The sequence below is a fragment of the Antennarius striatus genome, chromosome 18, assembly GCF_040054535.1.
Source record: "Antennarius striatus isolate MH-2024 chromosome 18, ASM4005453v1, whole genome shotgun sequence".
Lineage (NCBI taxonomy): Eukaryota > Metazoa > Chordata > Actinopteri > Lophiiformes > Antennariidae > Antennarius > Antennarius striatus.
The window spans coordinates 9251223-9270000 of NC_090793.1; the positions used below are offsets into that span (position 1 = coordinate 9251223).

At 44.1% G+C, this 18778-nt stretch overlaps 1 protein-coding gene across 2 annotated transcripts in view; it reads left to right on the forward strand.

Moving 5' to 3' along the window:
- epha4b (eph receptor A4b) overlaps positions 1 to 18778 on the forward strand; it is a 72473-nt gene that overhangs the window by 8199 nt on the left and 45496 nt on the right. For both annotated transcript variants that reach the window (XM_068340070.1, XM_068340071.1), the window contains exons 2-5: positions 4507 to 4571; positions 9387 to 9587; positions 10627 to 10734; positions 11185 to 11536. In XM_068340070.1, the coding sequence (XP_068196171.1) occupies positions 4507 to 4571; positions 9387 to 9587; positions 10627 to 10734; positions 11185 to 11536 (726 nt within the window). The remainder of the gene's footprint in view (positions 1 to 4506; positions 4572 to 9386; positions 9588 to 10626; positions 10735 to 11184; positions 11537 to 18778) is intronic.

Sequence of the window (18778 nt, forward strand, 5' to 3'; positions counted from 1 at the left end):
AAATGAAAGAAAACGGGTTTCTCCGTCAAGTTCAGAGCTGAACTTTTCCTCCTCTTCATCAGTCCGTTCGTTGCCTTGACGATACTCACAGTCTGCGTTGTGCTCTTTGATTGGAGTGGAAGTAGGGGGATCGTCTCTGACATGTATGAAGTATGTCTGTCCACGTTTAGTTGTTTAATCATCAGACTTTACTACGTCCGATGACATTAAAGGAATAGTCCGGTGATTCATATTAGCTTTCATGCACTAGAGAAGAAAGTCGACACCTCCTCGCTAGGTGGTGCCAGGCAAAGCTAAAGAGTAGCAAAAATCTGGTAAATGGGAATATTCAAGATATTTTTTCAGCTTTTTATGAGTACTTTCTCTTTTTATTTGGATATAAATGAATTAAAATGATTGTTGGATCTTGATGGAGGTGTTCACTGTTCAGAATTGTTTATTTTTATTAATCAAAATGACTTTATGAGAATAATTGTGTTTGAATTTGTTTGTTAATCTATTATGTCCTATTGAATGCTTACACAAAAGTCATTTTTTTCTGCTTTTATTTTAAAAATAGGCTTCTTTTCAGTGTATTTTAGCAGTAAATTATAAATTATTACTATTACTACTACTAATAAATGTAGAATACGATCATGTGTGGAAGAGAATCATTTTAAATGATTTTATTTTTGCGATAAAGGGAGATGACTCCTGCAGACTCTGGTCATCTTTCTACAGCAAGAAGTTTACTTTTTGGTTGTGAAATGATATTTAAAAAGAGTTTTACGTTATAGATAGTTCAAAATAAAGCTCCTGATGCTCGGACATGTAGAACCATGTTGGGTGTCATGATATATTCCATCTCCCACTCCCAAACTGAACTCATGGTGTATCTGCATGTTGTGTGCTACATAAATCTGCATGGTGGTCTTATTGAGTGGTCTCTGTGTGTGTGTTGCTGATGTGTGTGTGTCCCTGTTGTGCATTAGCGACCGTATGTTGGAGGATCTCTGCCTCTTTGTGTGCGGGTCAGGCTGTTGGCAGCTCTGTTTGAGAGCTTGGCAGGTGGAGCACATAGCTCCTTGCATCCCAGCTGAAGCCGGGGATGCTGACCCGAGAGAGGGAGAGGAAGGGGGAGATGAACAGGGGAACGGGAACGAGAGGGAAATGAACATGGACAGAGTGAAGAAGAAGAGATGGAGAGACTGAGTTTCTTGTAATGGTTTCGGGGCTTTGTAGAGACCGAACAAATTCCCAGCCTCCTCTTCCTCCTCATCTTTCGCCTTCAGAATGTAAGCCTCACAGTTTGTTGTTGAAAATCAATAAGACAGCGTGTTTCCCTGTACTCGTACAACTCTCACACTAATTAGGTCACATGCTCACGTGGATGCGCGCATTTATGATAGAATTATGTGTGTGAGAAGTGTGTGTTTGTGCGAAATGGTCGGTTGTGTGTGTTTGTGTGTGTGTGTGTGTGTGTGTGTGTGGCTAGAGTGAGTGATGAGTTTGGCGTTTTCATTCTGCGACAAAGCCTGCCTGGTCTGGGCTCAGATCTCACACACATTTTAGCCAAATCCCAGGAGAGAGAAGGAGGATGGAGAAAACGAGGTGTGGCCTGAGAAGAAATCTATATTTTAATGGTTATTCGGGTTTATTGTCATGATACACACACACACACACTCAAACGCACACACACATGTTCTGTGTATGCATATTGCCCTCGTCAGCAGACAGGAAACAACCGCTGATACATAATTGATGAGTGGAGTCATTGATTACAAGTGATGAGTGATATTGACAGGAGGCGTGAGGCGAGTTGATGTGTAGGTTTGTCTATAGGTGTGTTTTCCCAGAAGGCTGCATTGTGTCTTTACAAGAACACATCAGCTTATTAGACGGGGTTTGTGCATGTTGAGCGGCTGCAAGTGCAGTAAAGTATCTGAGAGGATCTTTGATTTATCTTATGGTCGCAGATAAAAGAATAAAGGAACATTTGAAGAAACAGTTTATGCTGGGGAGGTATGGCTGCTTCACCAAAAACTAATTCAATAACCTCATGATGTTTTAATTTTACTTTGCCTACAGGACGTTGTTTAAACCTGGTAGTTATATTTACAGAGTCTCAGTATAACCTTGAATAGTTTATGGGATTCACTTCAAAAGTATGATGAGAAACGATGGAAAAGGACGGATTGGATGTGAATTCTGGGAGCCAGTCATAGGTAATAGTTCAGGGGTTGTCGAACTTGTTTTCACTGAGGGCCACATCAGCATATTGGCTGTCGTCAAAGGGCAAGATGTAACTTATAAATGTAACTAAATGTAAGTCAGTGTAATGTAAAATAAATGTAACAACTCCTTAATGATGAATAACTCAAAATTTATTACTTATTCAAGTTACAAACATTACAGTAACACAGAAAAATATGTTTGCTTGTTGCTCTGTTATAACATAAATCATTTTAACTTGTCAGATTATGAAACACACAGAGCTCCTTCAATCAAGGATGAAATTATCCAAGAGAATAAAGAAAAATAACATCAAACAGTTAGAAAATTAACTTTGTTCAAAACGTTTTAGTCAGAGTTAAAATAGGCTTTGTGGGAAATTTAGTTTTGGTCAAAGCACACTTTTGATCTATTTATTTTTAGACACTCTGACCTTTGATGCCCTCGTGGGCTACATAAAGTGATGTGAAGGGCCACATTTGGCCCCGGGGCCTTGAGTTTGACACATGTGTAATAGCTGGTGCATATGCTGCCAGAAAAGAGCTGAAATCTGTGCAGGGGGAGTCAAATTCTTCACTCCCCAGCAGATGAACCGTAATTTAAAAGGATCACTCGCCACATTTCCTTCAATGTATTTATATACAAAGAATAAAATTCTTGATTTTTTTTCTTTTTCTGCACGCTTCAAGGTGGCTTCTGTCTTTTTATGAAAAGGAAAATTACACATTAAAAGAGAAATAATACGTCGATGTTATAAGTCGAAGAATAAGTCGATGTTGCAGAAGTGGAAGAAGCCTGATGGCGACCGAAACGATGGGATGTAGAAGTGCAGCACAGCGTGTGGCTGTTAACCTGCTGCTGCATTGTGCAGCCGGCACTCAGATGACTATAATAAATTCAGGAATCACTTATTATTATACATTATGTTCTATTTATGTACACCACTCAAAGGTCCTTGAACTGAAGACAGCAGTCTAAATGGTCTTTAGTCTCTGTGAATAAACTCGTGCCGGAGGCCGACTCTGACCTTTTACTGCTTGGCACCTTACTTCATTTCCCTCTCCCTCTCTGCCTCTCTCTCCATCTGCTTCATTACGCCGCGTGTTCTCTCTGGAGCCCCGTTCTCACGCAGATATATGCGATGTCGCATTAGCATAGCGCAGGTAAGCTCGCTAATACGGCGGGAATTGCCTCCATGCTGTCGTCGCTGCCGCGTCGAGGATTCGGCTGGGATTCGTTAAGAGATGATGAATGGTGTGATAGGAATAGGAAGTGGGCAAAAAAGACTAAAGAAGAAGACTTTTAGTTTCAGGCTCTTTTCTAACAGTAGTGTGTGGACACAGTCTTGTAAACAGGCATTGCTAAATTGAGGGATTCGTCCTGTATCATTTCAGGAGGGAGAACTATGATAGCCTTGTGTTCTGGATAGGCTTTTTCCAGGTTGTCGGGAGGAAAGAAAGTAAAGATTGACAATGAGGAAGTTGAAAGAAGTAACAGCGTCTGCACCTTCCTGCTTCCTGCTAATGAACGTTTAAGAGACCGTTGTAGGACGACTTCCATTAAAGGGACAATCTAGCTATTCCAGTTAAGAGATAAAATATTTGTTGCGCACTCTTTAGCTTTGCAGAGATCTTTCTCCTGAAACACAAATCATCTTGTCAACAGTTGGATATGCAACCTTCTTCCATCTGGGTCGTGCCAGATAAAACGGTGGATTCCTTCATGCTTGGGATCGTTTGGCGTTGAAGGTGGGGATGCACACCTCTGGCTGCTCTTCCACAAACCTAATCCGTTCACCGCCGTTGGTTCTGAGGAGCTGAAATCTCATGGATGGATCATCTCTGGTTGAGCTTCAGAAACATTTTTCTTGCTGTAATTGAAGTGTTGCCCCAACAGTTTGATTGGTCGACACTGAAAGCAGAGGTTTTTTTGGGTGGAGTGTCTCTTAAAAGCTGAAAACTTAAATGCAACTTAAAATACACTCTCTCTGCTGCATTTTGACCCTTTTTGCTGGCTGGTTTTGTAACTGTTGACCCGTAAACGCTGCATCACAACCACAGTAATCATAAAGTCTAAATTATAGCTTTACCGCTGTTGGCTGTTGTATTCGGACACAACAGAGGATGTCCTTGGAAAAATAAGGTTTTATATGGAGGGATGGCTTGGTGATGCGTTTGGGGACATGTCCGCTCCGTATAGGGGATCATTTGAGGTTAGGATGCAGAAAGAAATGTCTGTAATATTTTTTTTTTGGTGTCTAAACATATTTGTCCTCTCTCTTCTGTGTTCTTACAGTTACGTTGCTGGACTCCATGTCAGCATTGGCCGACCTGGGCTGGGAGGCTTATCCTAATGAGGGGGTGAGTTCATGCAGCACAACACAAACACAAATACAAAAAAAATCATCCTCTTTTCACGCCAGCGCTGGCACCAAAAGAATAAATCTGGTCAAAAACGAGCGGGTTGTGTTGGTGTTTTATTTTGGGGTACTGAGCGGGGACTTGGAGCCAGCACTGGAGTGTGTGTGTGTGTGTGTGTGTGTGTTTTAGGGAGCGCTGAGTGCTCCTGGCTAAATCAGGATCCTGCTGGAAGAATTAACAAATTATTTCCGCTGTGCTGCAAAAAGCTGCGCCGGAGCCTCCATTTATTACGATTTTTTGCGACGGAGGAAAGGGGACGGGGCGGAGGGGTGAAGATTCTTACATAAGAGGAGGATGCTGTGGACATGCTGATGTGATTTGCATGGGTGTCTGTGTGTTTCTGCAAAAGGGGGGTTGTGATGGGGTTGCATAACCATCCTTTCTCAGGTATAGAGACCGAAGGAGTCTGGAATGCAGCCACGGAGCATCAGAAAATGACAACAGAGAAGTGAGAGGGGAGGAAGTTGGTGAGCGAGCGAGCAGAGCAGGAACGACGAAGTGCATTCAATAAAGAAATAAGGATGGGATCGGCGTGTCACTCCGGCACAGGAGCTGCTGAATGGCTCTGAATTAATTCTATTTCCCCTTGAGTCACACTTCATCTGCACTATTCAGCGTCAGTGTGTTAAATTGCGGGATGCCACATGCAGTTTCATGGTTGTGATGCAGCCGAAGAGAGCAGAGCTGAAGCGAGGGTTGTTTTCTCAAGAAAGCGAGGGTATCAAGTTCACTTCACCGACAGAACGCCCTCCATCTGCGGCATTTATTGAAAGTATTATCCAGTTTTTTAGGGTGGCTTCATCATCACCACCATTCTACATATCGTCTTTGTTGTCGTGAAGCAGCACAGAAACTGAAGCGATGCTGCCTCCGTGAGAATCTCCTCAAATAGAGACTTCATTAACACGACATCAACGATTCCCTTTGAGTTGCTTGACTTTATCAGCGCTAATCGTCCTTATCAGACCAAAGGAAATGATTAAAAGGGTGAAAGCTGGTTGTTGTTGTTTTTCTCTCGGTACACAGGAAAGATGTGTTATCTTCACACAAGATAAAAATGACCTTTGCTTTTCTGTCTGGTTGTTTTCTGTTAAAAATAAAGGCAGAAGTCTAAACTGTGTGGAATAAATAGCTTCTGTTGCTTCAGGATTCTACGCATGTGTTTGCCATGAAAAGCAAAACAAAACAAAACGATTTAAACAGTTTGATCATTAATCAATTCAGTACTTGTAGAACAATTGTGTCAAACTCAAGGCCCGGGGGCCTTGAAGAAGATTGAAACTCGTCAGCAGTTTATTTTCGTTTTCTGAATTTGTTGGTTAGTGACATAAAGCTTCATTTTCCACCATTAAATTATACAGCAAATGTTTAGTTTGAGGAATCCGATTGGCTGTCAGTCTGAGGCTGTGTCTTGATCGAGGAGCTGATTAGTAGCGGTAAAAGTTGAGGTGAAAGACGTGTCGTGTAAAAGGTACTAATAACACCAGCAGCGAATGTTCATGCTTTCTTTGTTGTTGGCGTAATCACTGGTACGCAATGAATCTTTGGATACGGTTGTCTGGTGAGGGATCTATGGAGTGGATTCTTCACGGCTTGGGAAAAGGACGCTGCGTTTGTGGCCTGCATTTGAAGGAGTCTCCTAATTGGGACGGGACTATAAATAGCAGCGTAGAGAATACTGGAGGCTTTGGCAGCTGCTCTGTTTGTTTAATGTGTATAAAACCACAAAAGAAGAAGGAGAAGAAGATTTTTTTTTTATTTTTGCAAAAACACTTTAATCGCACTCAAACATTTTACAATTTTACATTAGATGAAAGTGCTAAAGTGCTCCAAAAATGCTAAAAACCAATAAAAAGAAATACAATTTAAAAATCAATGCATTATATCAGGAAATTTGCAAGAGTGAGTTCATCATCAACTATAGTGCATAGGACAGTTTTGTGACACCAGATGTTCCTAAAGTTATTTAGGTCTTTTGTCATTTTATAAAAACCAAATTCCAGTTTTAAGCGACATCTGATGTTACAGCAAAAAACAGTAGCTGCTTCTTGAACAGTATTGTTTTCAATTCTCCTCTTTCTGGTCACGTAAATTGCGAGTTTTGCCTCACCAGAAATAAAATTTAAAAGCTGCCACTTTCTTTGGTTCGATTTCATGTACCCAGCACCATATATAAATTTCCTAATATTAAAATTTTCACTGAACAGATTAAAAACATTCATTAAAAGAGTGAAGAGCACTGCAAGTCTCGTACACTCACTAAAAGCATGAAAGAAGAAGAAGAAGAAAGACAATAAGAATGTTACATATCAGTGGGATTATCAGGTCGACTTTTAACCTTTGATCCTCTGGATTGGACTCTGAAAGCAGCGGTTCCCACCAATCGGAGACCACTGTCCATCTGAATTAGTCCTAAACCACACTTGACCCCTCCCCCCCAAAAAGGTCAAACTTAATCTGAGTTGTGTTGGGCCGGATGTGCCTGAGACTGAACGGAGCGACCCACTTCTGTCACCAAGCGGGGGTGTTCCTAGTCAGGGACACAAAACAGATTCGACTTAATGATGTTTGAAAATGGAAGGCCCCTTCACATAACCCCCCCCCACCCCCAACCCCCATTCCTGCCCTCCCCTCCGCCCCCGCTGGCCGAGCCAGAGCTTGTTCCAGAGCCTGGAGGCCAATTACGTCGTCGTAGGTGTACCCATCAGATGATTGCAGAAAGCGGGATATTATGTTAAGCTGGTGAGTGGTTGAACCTAAAAACCCTGATCCGACGTCTCTGCTTCACTTCAAAGCAATCAGGCGGGCTGCGTGCTGATTGGCTGGGGTGATTGGGGGGTGGGGGTTCGTGGAGGAGGCTCTCTCTTTCTCTTTCTCTCTCTGAATGATCATTAGCATTCAGACTGAACTAACACAGACAACTCTTTCCGTGTGTGTGTGTGTGTGTGGCTATCCAAACATTTGCCCCAGCCAGGTTTTGCCGTAGAGTTCCTCTCTGCGTCGGCTGGAGTGTGTGGCCGATGTGGAAGCGCGAGCAGGTTGTTCTCGCGTCTGTAAACACACCTGTGTTTTCCACCTGGGCAGCAAGCGACACTGAGCAGACCCGCCGACTGGGAAAGTCAGTCTCTCACCAGGAAATGGCAGTAATCCAGCCACTCCAAACGCTGCCTACAAAGAAATAAACAAAGACATCATAAAGCCCTCTTTATCCCTCAATGACTATTCCCATAAATGCTTTAATCACCGCTCCCTGGGGAGCGGGCCTTGTGTGTTTGTGTGGGTGTGTGCGCCACCGTCCTGTGATGTCCGACTGGCCTCGGCTCTGCACAGATGGGTCTATTTAGCTGCCAGGCGCCTGTAATTTACCAGCATTTATTCCTCTCCTCCTCCTCTTCATCCTCATCCTCCTCTCTCTTCTTCCCCCGGTCGTGTGTTTTTAATCGAATCAAGCGACTCCTGTCGATGTGTGTGTGTGCGAACAGCGTGTGACACACCAATACGTCGTCTATATGTGAAACTGTCAGCTGATGTAAACAGTGTAAACAAGCGTCCACCCCGCTTTCCCTGCCCCCTCTCTTTTTGTTCTGCCTATCTTACTTTCTTCTGCTTCCATTCTCTCCTTCACCACTTCCTTCTGTCGCTCCCTCTCTTCCTTCAGATGGAGTATTGGTCCGTGATCAAGAGGAAACTGCCTTTGTTTGAGTTCCAGTACACACACACACACACAGTAGATGTTTCTGAGTGGATTAAAAGCAGATGAGTGTGTGTTAGCATGTGTGTGTTCTTTTTACGCGGGTCTGCTTTAGTACTTAAAAATCTGGAGGTGAAAGGCATCAGGCTTTCGTCGGGCCGTTTGGCCGTCGCATCAGATTAAACTCAACGATCCGGCCTCAGCTCAGTTCCGCGAACTCTCCTGCTTCTTTTTTTTTTACCGTTCTTCCTCGCTTATCTTTCTCCTCATCGCTCGGTTCCTCCTCCGTTCGATCCTCATTTGAATTTTAGGACATGTGGTTACCTTAGATCAGGTGCTCTGAGGCCTGACGTCAGTCGATGAACGCTCTCAAGACGGGAGCTCAGAACAAAGATGGTGGTCGTCTCATTCCTCGCCACAAAGACGACTCATCCAGTTCATGTCCAAGAAAATCCAATTAGTGAATGGATCAGATATTTTGAAAGACCCTGAAACCACTTTGGTTTCTTTTCCTTTACTTTACAGACTAGAAATAGTCTTTCTCGTCGTCTGTGTGTGTGTGTGTGTCTACGTGATACTACACACGCTTGTTCGCTTTCTATACGTCTGTGTGCAGATAGAAATGTTTTCCTACTCATGCGAGAAGTGTTCTCCATTACCGCCTCAGTCAGAAGTGGAAACAGATGGCAACAGATGAGGGGAGACAAAGTAGCTCTGTCCCACCGACTGCGTCTCTTTCTTGGGTTACTGTCGACTTTGTCAGACGTACTCCCACAAAAACACGGAAGGAAAACATGGATGTCAAGACGTCCTTCCGTCGTCGTCTTGGAGTACAGCGAAACGAAACGTTTCATTCAGTTGCAGCTGAGATCTCCTTTGTTCGTTGCATTGAGATAAAAATAACGCCGTTGGCCAGCCGGCCTTACGCTGCTGGAGTCCCTCTCCAACCCAGTCACATGTTAAGCCTTTTTATTTTGTCATTTCCTGTCAATAAATCCCTCCGCTGTTCAATCAATAAAATGCGAATATAAGTCTTCTCCAAACCTCCTCTTTCTCGTCCTCAGTGGGAGGAGATCAGCGTCATGGATGAGAGGAACACTCCGATGAGGACCTACCAGGTGTGCAACGTGATGGAGGCCAACCAGAACAACTGGCTGAGGACGCGACACATCAGCCGCGAGGGAGCCCAACGCGTCTACATCGAAATCAAGTTCACTCTGAGGGACTGCAACAGCCTGCCGGGGGTCCCCGGTACCTGCAAAGAGGTCCGCATCACCTCACACACACACACACACACACACACACACACACACACACACACACACACACACACACACACACACACACACACACACACACACACACACACACACACACACACACACACACACACACACACACACACACACACCAGTGTCTCGTTTTGGGTATTGATTTGCCTCCCCTTCGCTTTGCCAATGTAAATGGAACAAAAAAGGGGAAGTGAGGCGATTGTATAAAATCCTCTACTTTTAGTCGGCTTAGCTAATCAAATAAGTGATGGATCAGCTTTCATCCATTCTGTCTGATAGAATTATGTTGCCTTATTCAGTTTTCCTGGATCCCTTTACTTCAGGAAAGATCCGAGACACAAATATTAGAATTAAAAAAGCGAGTGAGACGGAGACTGACCTCCAGGGACTTTGTCTTTATTCCTAGACAACGTTCAACATACATTAAGGAGTATTTGTTGTTTGTGAAGCCTATAAGACCTGCTGAAGAATCCCTACACATATTAAAATACATAATAGAAGGCCCGTCAGCTTGTTTTACAATTACTGCTTTGTCTGAAGCCACTATTTAATTCCGTACTTTATACATTCTCACTCTGCAGGCTGACAAAAGGACATATTGACGAACTTTTTCCCTGATTTTATTTCTCATTCTTCTTCTTTCCCCACACGGGATGGAAATCCATTGTGATGGCTGATGAATAGGTTGTTAGACAAGCAGCAAGAAAAGAATGACATGAGAGAATAGCTGCGGAATTAAACAGGCGATGCTCTGGAGGCTTCTTTTGTGGCAGCTCGTATATTTTAACATCTGATATATATTTTTTTTTACTGTCCCTCATTCTCTGGTTTCAGCCTGAATCACTGCGGCGCTGTATAAATTTCTCGTTACTCGGTCCGGCCTCTGCACCCTTTTAACTCTTATTACTTTCCCAGAATGAGCAGTGGAGATAATACTGTTTGATATTGTGCTAAGCTGAGCTTTCATAAAGCTGAATACGAGTGTGAAAAGTGACAGACTTTGTTCTTGTAGACGTTCAACATGTTCTACTACGAGTCCAACAACGCCAACTTGTGGTTCATCAAGGAAAGCCAATACATCAAGATTGATACTATTGCTGCAGATGAGAGTTTCACACAGGTATGAACATACACACACGCACGCACACACACACACACACATACACTCCGCATACACGAAATGGAAACAGATTTTGACACACAAATGTTTCAAAAAAATAAAGAATTCCACGTGATTTGTTCACTATTGTAAAGTAAAAGTGACCGGTTCTTAGAATCAGCCTTTTATTTTGTCTTCAAAGAGGAGATTTTGCCTTAGTCGTCATTCTTTAAAGGATTTATATTTATCTTAACATGGTCTAATTTGCCTCCTGCTAGAAAAACAATCTGTGCTTAAATATGGGTTATATTTAGACTTCTTATTCTATTTAATTGCAAATGGAATAGTTATTTATGTATATTTAGAGATGTGATTGAATTTCAGGCATCAAAATAAATTCTTGACTTTCAGCACTGAAACATTCTGTGACTGTATTTGTACACTCAAATATCTGTCAAATATCCTCCACAGGTGGATGTCGGCGACCGTGTGATGAAGCTTAACACGGAGGTGCGTGACATCAGCAACCTAAACAGGAAGGGTTTCTACCTGGCCTTCCAGGACCTGGGCGCCTGCATCGCTCTGGTCTCCGTTAGAGTGTTCTACAAAAAGTGTCCCCTCACGGTACTCAACTTGGCCCAGTTCCCTGACACCATAACAGGCGGAGACACGGCGCTGGTGGAGGTCCACGGCATTTGTGTCAATGCCTCTGAGGAGTTTGAGGCTCCTAAGATGTACTGCAGTGCAGATGGAGGCTGGCTGGTCCCCATCGGGCGCTGTGTGTGCAAACCGGGCTTCGAGGAGAACAAGGACGTCTGCCAGCGTAAGTGTTGCACTTCATCTAATGCACGATACACACCTGGATTATGTAGTGTGTGTGTGTGTGTGTGTGTGTGTGTGTGTCCCTTTGTCAAAGTGTGATGTCAGATTTTTCTGCAGCTTTAAAAAAATTGCTTCTTTAATGATGTAATTATGGATGAATCTGCAGAGGCATTTCAGCTCACAGTGAATGCTGCTGTCAGATCGACAACGGCAGCGTTTTTTGGGGTTATTTTGTGCTTGCGTTTCATCACACATCTGACTTTTATGCAGCTCCCAATCCTGCCAGGACAGCTCTATCAGAAAAAGATGCAGGAGATGCTTTGGGTCATCTCTTCTTTCCTTTTTTTAACCTATATTTAACCAGAATATATCATTTTCCATCCTGAGTCAGGAAGAACGTTTTGACATTACACCAGAAATGTCTGCTGGTGCGTGTTTGTGCGTTTGCATTCTGAAACAGATGATTTTATTGTGAAACCCTGCAGATGGGATGTGCATGTGTGTTTCATTATGCAAGCTGTATCAGACGTTCCACGTCACCTATCCCCACAGGCTGCAACTTCCTCCCCGAAGAGAAAGTGGAATGGTAGATATTCATAAATGCAAACTTGGAAATCGGTGCACATAATGCAGTTTCAGTTGTTTTTGGAGGGAAGCGACAGCCAAGAAGCCCAGAAAACTTGGCAGCTGGGCCTTAGAGACAAGTGAGTAAGAACAGAAGCTGCACATAGCAGTTTGCAGGCTGGTAATATGCACAGATTGTGGTAGAACACTGGCTGCATCTCAATCACGACACGCCAACTGTTGAGTATGTCTGTCTTGCAAAATAGAATTTCTCGTCCTTTTTTCAGTTGCCGCCCTTTTTTGAGTACATAACAAAACCTCAATTCGGTGTAAAATACTTTAAAAATCTTAACCTCCGATGGGCAACGTGCTCACAGAGTGGTTATGGAAAGAGCTGGGTGAAAGAGTCTTGCTATCAATGGGAAACCTGAGAATGGGAGGAGCCACAGAGCAAAACACAATTTGTCTGCTTGGTTTTCAAATGTCCACATTGTGACATTGACTAATGCATGAGGTGTTGGTTTTTTTTGTAAGTCACATACCTTTTAAAGATACGCCCACTCATCAGAAGGTCAATAGTTCAAGTCCCAGTCTACACGTCAAAATATCTTTTAACAAGACATTGCTATATAATAGATATTGTAGCTCTGACAAAGCTGGAGAAAGTCGTTTGTAAAGTGATGTGGTTTTCTGATCCTACCATATACTTCAGTCTGACCTCAGTGATGACCTCATCAGTCTGCACCCTGAGTATTATCACTCTTAGAGAATGAAGAGAGTAATGTAGGCATGTTTAACAAGCTAGCTTTAGCTCAGTAACGGCGCAATTGTGTGCGTTGTTGTGTGTGTGTGTTGTGGGTTGATGGACGTTTATTGACAGTCTGTGGTCAGGGGTCAGGAAATATGTGTGTCCTTCGTCTAATAAAATCTGGTCTCCATGTGTGTGTGTGTGTGTTTGTGTGTGCGTGAAGCTAAAACCCTGTCCAGTTTCTGCAGCGCAGGAGGGAATGTTTTACGCTTAATTTCAACCCGTGTTATCTTGAGCGGTAATAATTCTGGAAACAATCAGCTCACATTTTCCAATAGCTTTTAATTCCTTTCTGATGAATTGAATCTTCTCTGCCTGCAGGCTTGTCTGGACCACCTACTCGGTATTAACAAACACATTTTGGGCGACTCTCGGGGAAAGGATTTGCATAGCAATGAAATGTCCTCTTCGCAAAGCCTGAGAATTTGCCGTCCCACATATGTCGGCCCGACAGATCCTGTACTTGTTTGTTTGTGTGTGAAATAATGCCAAATTCATACCCTGGAAAACAGCTTTCCTCTTTCAAAAAGCACGCCAGTGCCTTCGCTGTTTAGCATGCGTGTGCATCTGCGCTCCGTTCTTTTGTTCACATTTCACTTAGCCACCTAATGCAACTGATTTTAACAAAGGCATGAGAGGACACAGAAACTCACGTTGCACTTTAACGTGAGAGAGAAAAAACAAGCGCCGGGCTTTTCAAGAGTTCCTTTCTGCCGTTGGCTCCTAATGAAGGGTTCCTGCCCCGACACGGTCCGCAGGTCCTCCATAGGGAAAACACGCTCGGCTAATGCATTTAAATCACCCTCTCTCATTTGTTGTCATGTTAAAAGATGAAAGGGTGAAGCGGGAGAGGGAGGACTGGGGGCGGGGGGGTGTTTGTAATTATCCTAATACAGGTGAGCGGGCCTTTTGATGGATGCCTGGAGTTCTCTGGTTCTGTTTAGCAACGTTTCATGGCTGATCTGTTCTGGGAGAATCTTCTTGCACTCTTTTGGCCTCTCCTCTTTCTGTCTCCGTGTCACTTGCCTCGTCTCCTGCCCCCCCCCCACCCCCACGCATCTCTTGCTTTGTACCCCTGTCTCCCTCTCGGGGTGAGGCGCTAATGGAATCATTACTAGCCTCTCTGTGTTAGACAAACACCAGACACCTCCAATTACAGCCTTTTTTCCCCGATCTCCCTCCCCTCGTCTCTGCTATTTTCTAACCCCGCTCTGTGCTTCTATAATGGGACTCTTTCCACACACCCACACCCCCATTTTGCTACTCACCCACCCTTTCTGGTATCGTCTTCCTCCTGCACCGCGCCATTTATTCCCTCCTCTTCTTCCTCTGTCTGCGCTCGTGAAACATTCATAGATCACGGGTTCGTCTTTCTCTTTCCTCTTTACCACCCTTTGCTTTAGCTCTTATTCCCCAAAGGGGGGAGCAAATTGTTTAAATGTTTGTGTATATTTTTGTGTTATTAATTTCCGAGATTGCTTTAATTTAAATCCAGTTGGCAAACAGTTGTCATGGACCAAAAGCACTGACCAGGTATCTGTGGAATAGGATAAATAAATCAGTTATTATATTAAAAGAGAAACTGCGGTGACAATCGTCCAATCACATTGCACGACCAGATGAGAGGGCCTGAACTGACCTGCAGTAAGTTTGTGCACTGTAGAAAATCTGAAGGAACCAATCAGATAGCAGCCTCAGGTCACCTGTTTACCACAAGTTGCCGATGCCCTCCAACAGGAAGTAGAATTATCCTCAGAAAGCTGAACCCAGTACAATTTGGAGAAATTCTTAAATGAGACAATCATGTAAAGAAAAAGCTTTTCGTATGGTTTTGATATAGACGAGACAATGATGATTGTTTTTATTGGTGTCCCACCACTCCTTGGAGACTACTCCCTTCTGGTTCGCAGATTTACATCCGGTGACCCCAGAAATTTCAACGTGAAGCAATTTGGATGAGCAGTTCTGGTCTGTTACTTAATTTTGCATGAGGCAGATCTGAATAAACCAACATCATGACGGTGACATAACCACCCTCAGAGCCACGATAAAACAAGGGACGTTCTCCTCGCTGCGAAACACAATAAAACGCACCCATCTCTTCTCTCACAGGCCCCAAATGCTGACAGGCGTCAACGAAAAGGCTCTTATGTGTGAAATCTATTTTCCGACCGCTCGGGTTTTAGCGGCATTGGCGGCGGTATGAGCTCTCCGAGCGCTCGCTATAGTCTATGTAGCCGACTGGCTTTCAGAGAAAACACTGCTGCTCCAGTGGCTCTGCTGCTCCATCACAAGGAATCACACTCGTCTGCTCCGCCACCACTGGAACGGTGACATAATAACGACTCGCGTACATCCACACAGTCTCGTCTCGTCTCCTCCCTACCCCATGAGGAGGCCTCTGTCTGCTGGATGCCCTTCATCGCTTGTTCCCTTTTTGCTTTTTCTTTTGCCTCTTCCTCTACCTCCTCCGTTACCGCCTCATCCTCCCTTCTTCCCCATCTGTCTGTATCACAGCTAGGGGTGAATTGTCATCCGCTGCTTCTCCTGCATGAAGCCCCATGGGTATACGCTAAAGGGCAGGTGTGTGTGTCTGTATGTGTGTGTGTGTGTGTGTCCTCTGTATGTCTGACAGCCCCAGTTACTGTCTTGATGACTGAGAGGCAGAGGAGATGCCTGTCATCCTGACACATCGTGTCTTCCTCTTCCTCTCTCTCTCTTCCTTTTAGTGGACAGAGGTAAAATAGGTCACATGACCCATGTGTCTCTGCATGGGTTTTACCTTTGAAGAGTTATTCTTCCCGTTCCCTCTTTATTCATAATCAGTTTAATTCTGCCGAGTTGAAGTAAGTCTGGAGAGAATACAACTCCCTCTCATATCGATTCCGTTTCTTTCTCCTGAAGTTGAACGCTGACCAGAGTGTGAATCACTGAGGAAGGAGGCCAACGGGCATCAGATCCATCTTCATGGCTTGAAATAATATTTAAAAGAAACGCACCGCTTGATCCTTCCAAGAGTTAGTTCAGACGAGTGATCAATAAATCTCACCACAGAGCATTAGAGGAATGTAGTTCGACATTTTGACGAATGCTCTCTGTGAGAGAAATTAATTTTCACAGTCATTAATTTTATGGTATCTATAATGGCTAATTAGATAATGATGACCTGCTGTAAAAGGAACAGGGTGGGAAAGAGGTATCAATGCCGTCTTTGAATGTTCTTTTATGGCTCTAAATGTTTAGGGTGTAAGATTGATGAATAAATGAGGATACAACGTTTCCCAGCTGGTTATTTTGACTTGGCAACCTTAGACCTATCTTATCATACAAAGGGTTGGCAGGTTTGGTATCAATGAGGCATCAAAGTCTGTCTTTGCTGGCAACATCTGGCCACTTCCACCTGAAGACGCTGCACAGAAATATTGATTGGCAGCTGCGTTATCACGTGTAAAAGTTTTATTCCTTTAAGCCGTAGCCATGCATCCCTGAATGCCAGGAAAACATCAAAACGCTTTAGCCTCTTGCACATTAGAATAACCCCATTTGACCACAGCGATGAGATCACAGCTTCAAAGTTCTGTGTAGTATTATTCTTAGAAGAAAAAAAAAAAGAGTATGTTTGATATTTATGGAAAACATTGCTCAACTTGTGAGGGAGGAATCTGGCTTTGTGTCTGCCTGGCGACAAGCAGCGATCAAAGGCCTGCTGCTCCGTCCATCAGACCTGGCTCTGACATCGGAGCAGCAGGAAAGAAGCTGTTGGGGAAAATCTGTTCGAAAACTAACATTCTGCCGCAAATAAACTCCAAGTTATGTTAAGAGCTCTTCAATGTACTTAGGTGCGCAAACAGACGCACAATAGACTTAACATTACATATCTCATGAGAGAGTTGCAGCTTCTGTTCGAAATGAAATCTTTTAGCCGAGAACAGATGTAGGAAAAAGCTCATCTTCACCCTGTGGAAGAGATTGAACTCATTTAAAGAGGTCTATGTGTGTGTGTGTGTGTGTGTGTGTGTGTGTGTGTGTGTGTGTGTGTGTGTGTGTGTGTGTGTGTGTGTGTGTGTGTGTGTGTGTGTGTGTGTGTGTGTGTGTGTGTGTGTGTGTGTGTGTGTGTGTGTGTGTGTGTGTGTGTGTGTGATCGATGTGGACAGTCAAGTGAAGGAGGCATTTTTATGTTGATCACACACAGGCGTTTGAAGGTCAAGGGCTCCCTCCTGCATGTAGTGTGTTCACACAACCCTCACGAACGCCGTTTTCTCCTTCTTCGCTCGTCTCTTTGTGGCAGCTCAGGGAGCTGGAGAGCTTATAGGTGTGGGTAGGAAGGGAGTAGGCGGCTAACAGAAGGATTTAGACAGCTATAGTCAAGACCTGTGTGTGTATGTGTGTGTGTGTGTGTGTGTGTGTGTGTGTGTGTGTGTGTGTGTGTGTGTGTGTGCGCTGCAGGCAATAGGAATTAATATGTTGAAGTGTCGGGCAGCAGGGTGCTATTACTAGCCAGATGTTCTTAAAAGACAAATGAGTACATGAGCCAAGGAAAGGTGAGTCTTCTGTCCTTTCAAATGTCCATCATGTTTCCTTTATGGAGAATGAAAGCCTCCTGTTTCCTTATTTTACCAGCAAAAATACAGTTGTTTAAAGTTTAAGGAGTTTAATTTTAGCAGAAATGTCCAAAGCACAGATTGCGTCCTATCTCAAAGAGAACAGCGTAGGTTTGTACACGTTGCGTTGTAGATGTGTAGCTTACAGACAGCAGGGCAAAGGTCCTGGAGCTCGTAGCGTGGGGTACAACACCATGCCCATGTCAGGGTCTCAGTTATAATTCTTATATTGGGGGACAGCAGTAGCTCAGTCCACTGGGTCTTGGGTTGGGCACCGGAGGGTGGCCAGTTTAAGATCCCTGTGTTTGGAGTGTAAAGTGGCAGTGGGAGTAGCCAGTTCACCCCCTGAGCACCGCCAAGGTCCCCTTGAGCAAGGCACCGTCCCCCTAACCTATTGCTCATTTGGTTCGCCCCACTGCCCTACCTACCGATATTAGTGTGATATTAGAGTGGAAAAAAGTTGGAGTGATTATTTTTATTATATTGGTTGATCACATATAATGTCTATTTCTGGGTCTCCCGTCCAGCCCTGACCCAGATAATATACAGCTCAATGGTATTGCGAATGAGACGTAAGCTTAGTTGCCAAAAAGCACTAAGAGGTGACTTTCCAATGCCGACATGAAACCAGGAGTCTTGTTGGTGGTTGGCGGTAAAACAGGACCTGGTGTAGCCCGGATGAGTCTGGTGCAGTGGGTTGAGCTGTGCGAACGAACCCACATAGAACAGAGGAAAAGCAGGCCAAGGACTGAGCAACCGTTAACACAACTTCTCCAGTCCTAAAATAGCACTATTCCCCACAGACTGACGCAGAGAGGGGTGTAGAAGGGAGAGTCGGTCTCCTGCGGGTACAGTCGCTATTAACTGGAAGCGGTTCATTTGCTGTCGAGTTTCAGTTAGGCGTAAACATGTACGCACTCGGGGGAGCGTTCATGATTTTCACGTGCCTGGCATCGAATCGGAGTTGAGTTTGTTTCACTTGAGGTCTAAAGGTGTACATGAAAACAGACCAGAGGAGGCACCGATCCGTCAAGTGGACAGGAAACGCAGCATCAGGAAGTCAGCCATTGACCCCTTCCCCCCTTCTCCCCGCCCTATCGTAGATAGCTTCCAGATGTACGTTTGATTGGTCCAGCGTTGCACCGGCAGTATTGCTCGGCTCTAAAAACACCACTCACACACGCATATGTGGCTCCCGGTCAAAGTCCAATTCTTCACCTCTGTCGCATGCAGTACAGCTGTGGTATCATTCCAGAACCAGTCCAGACAG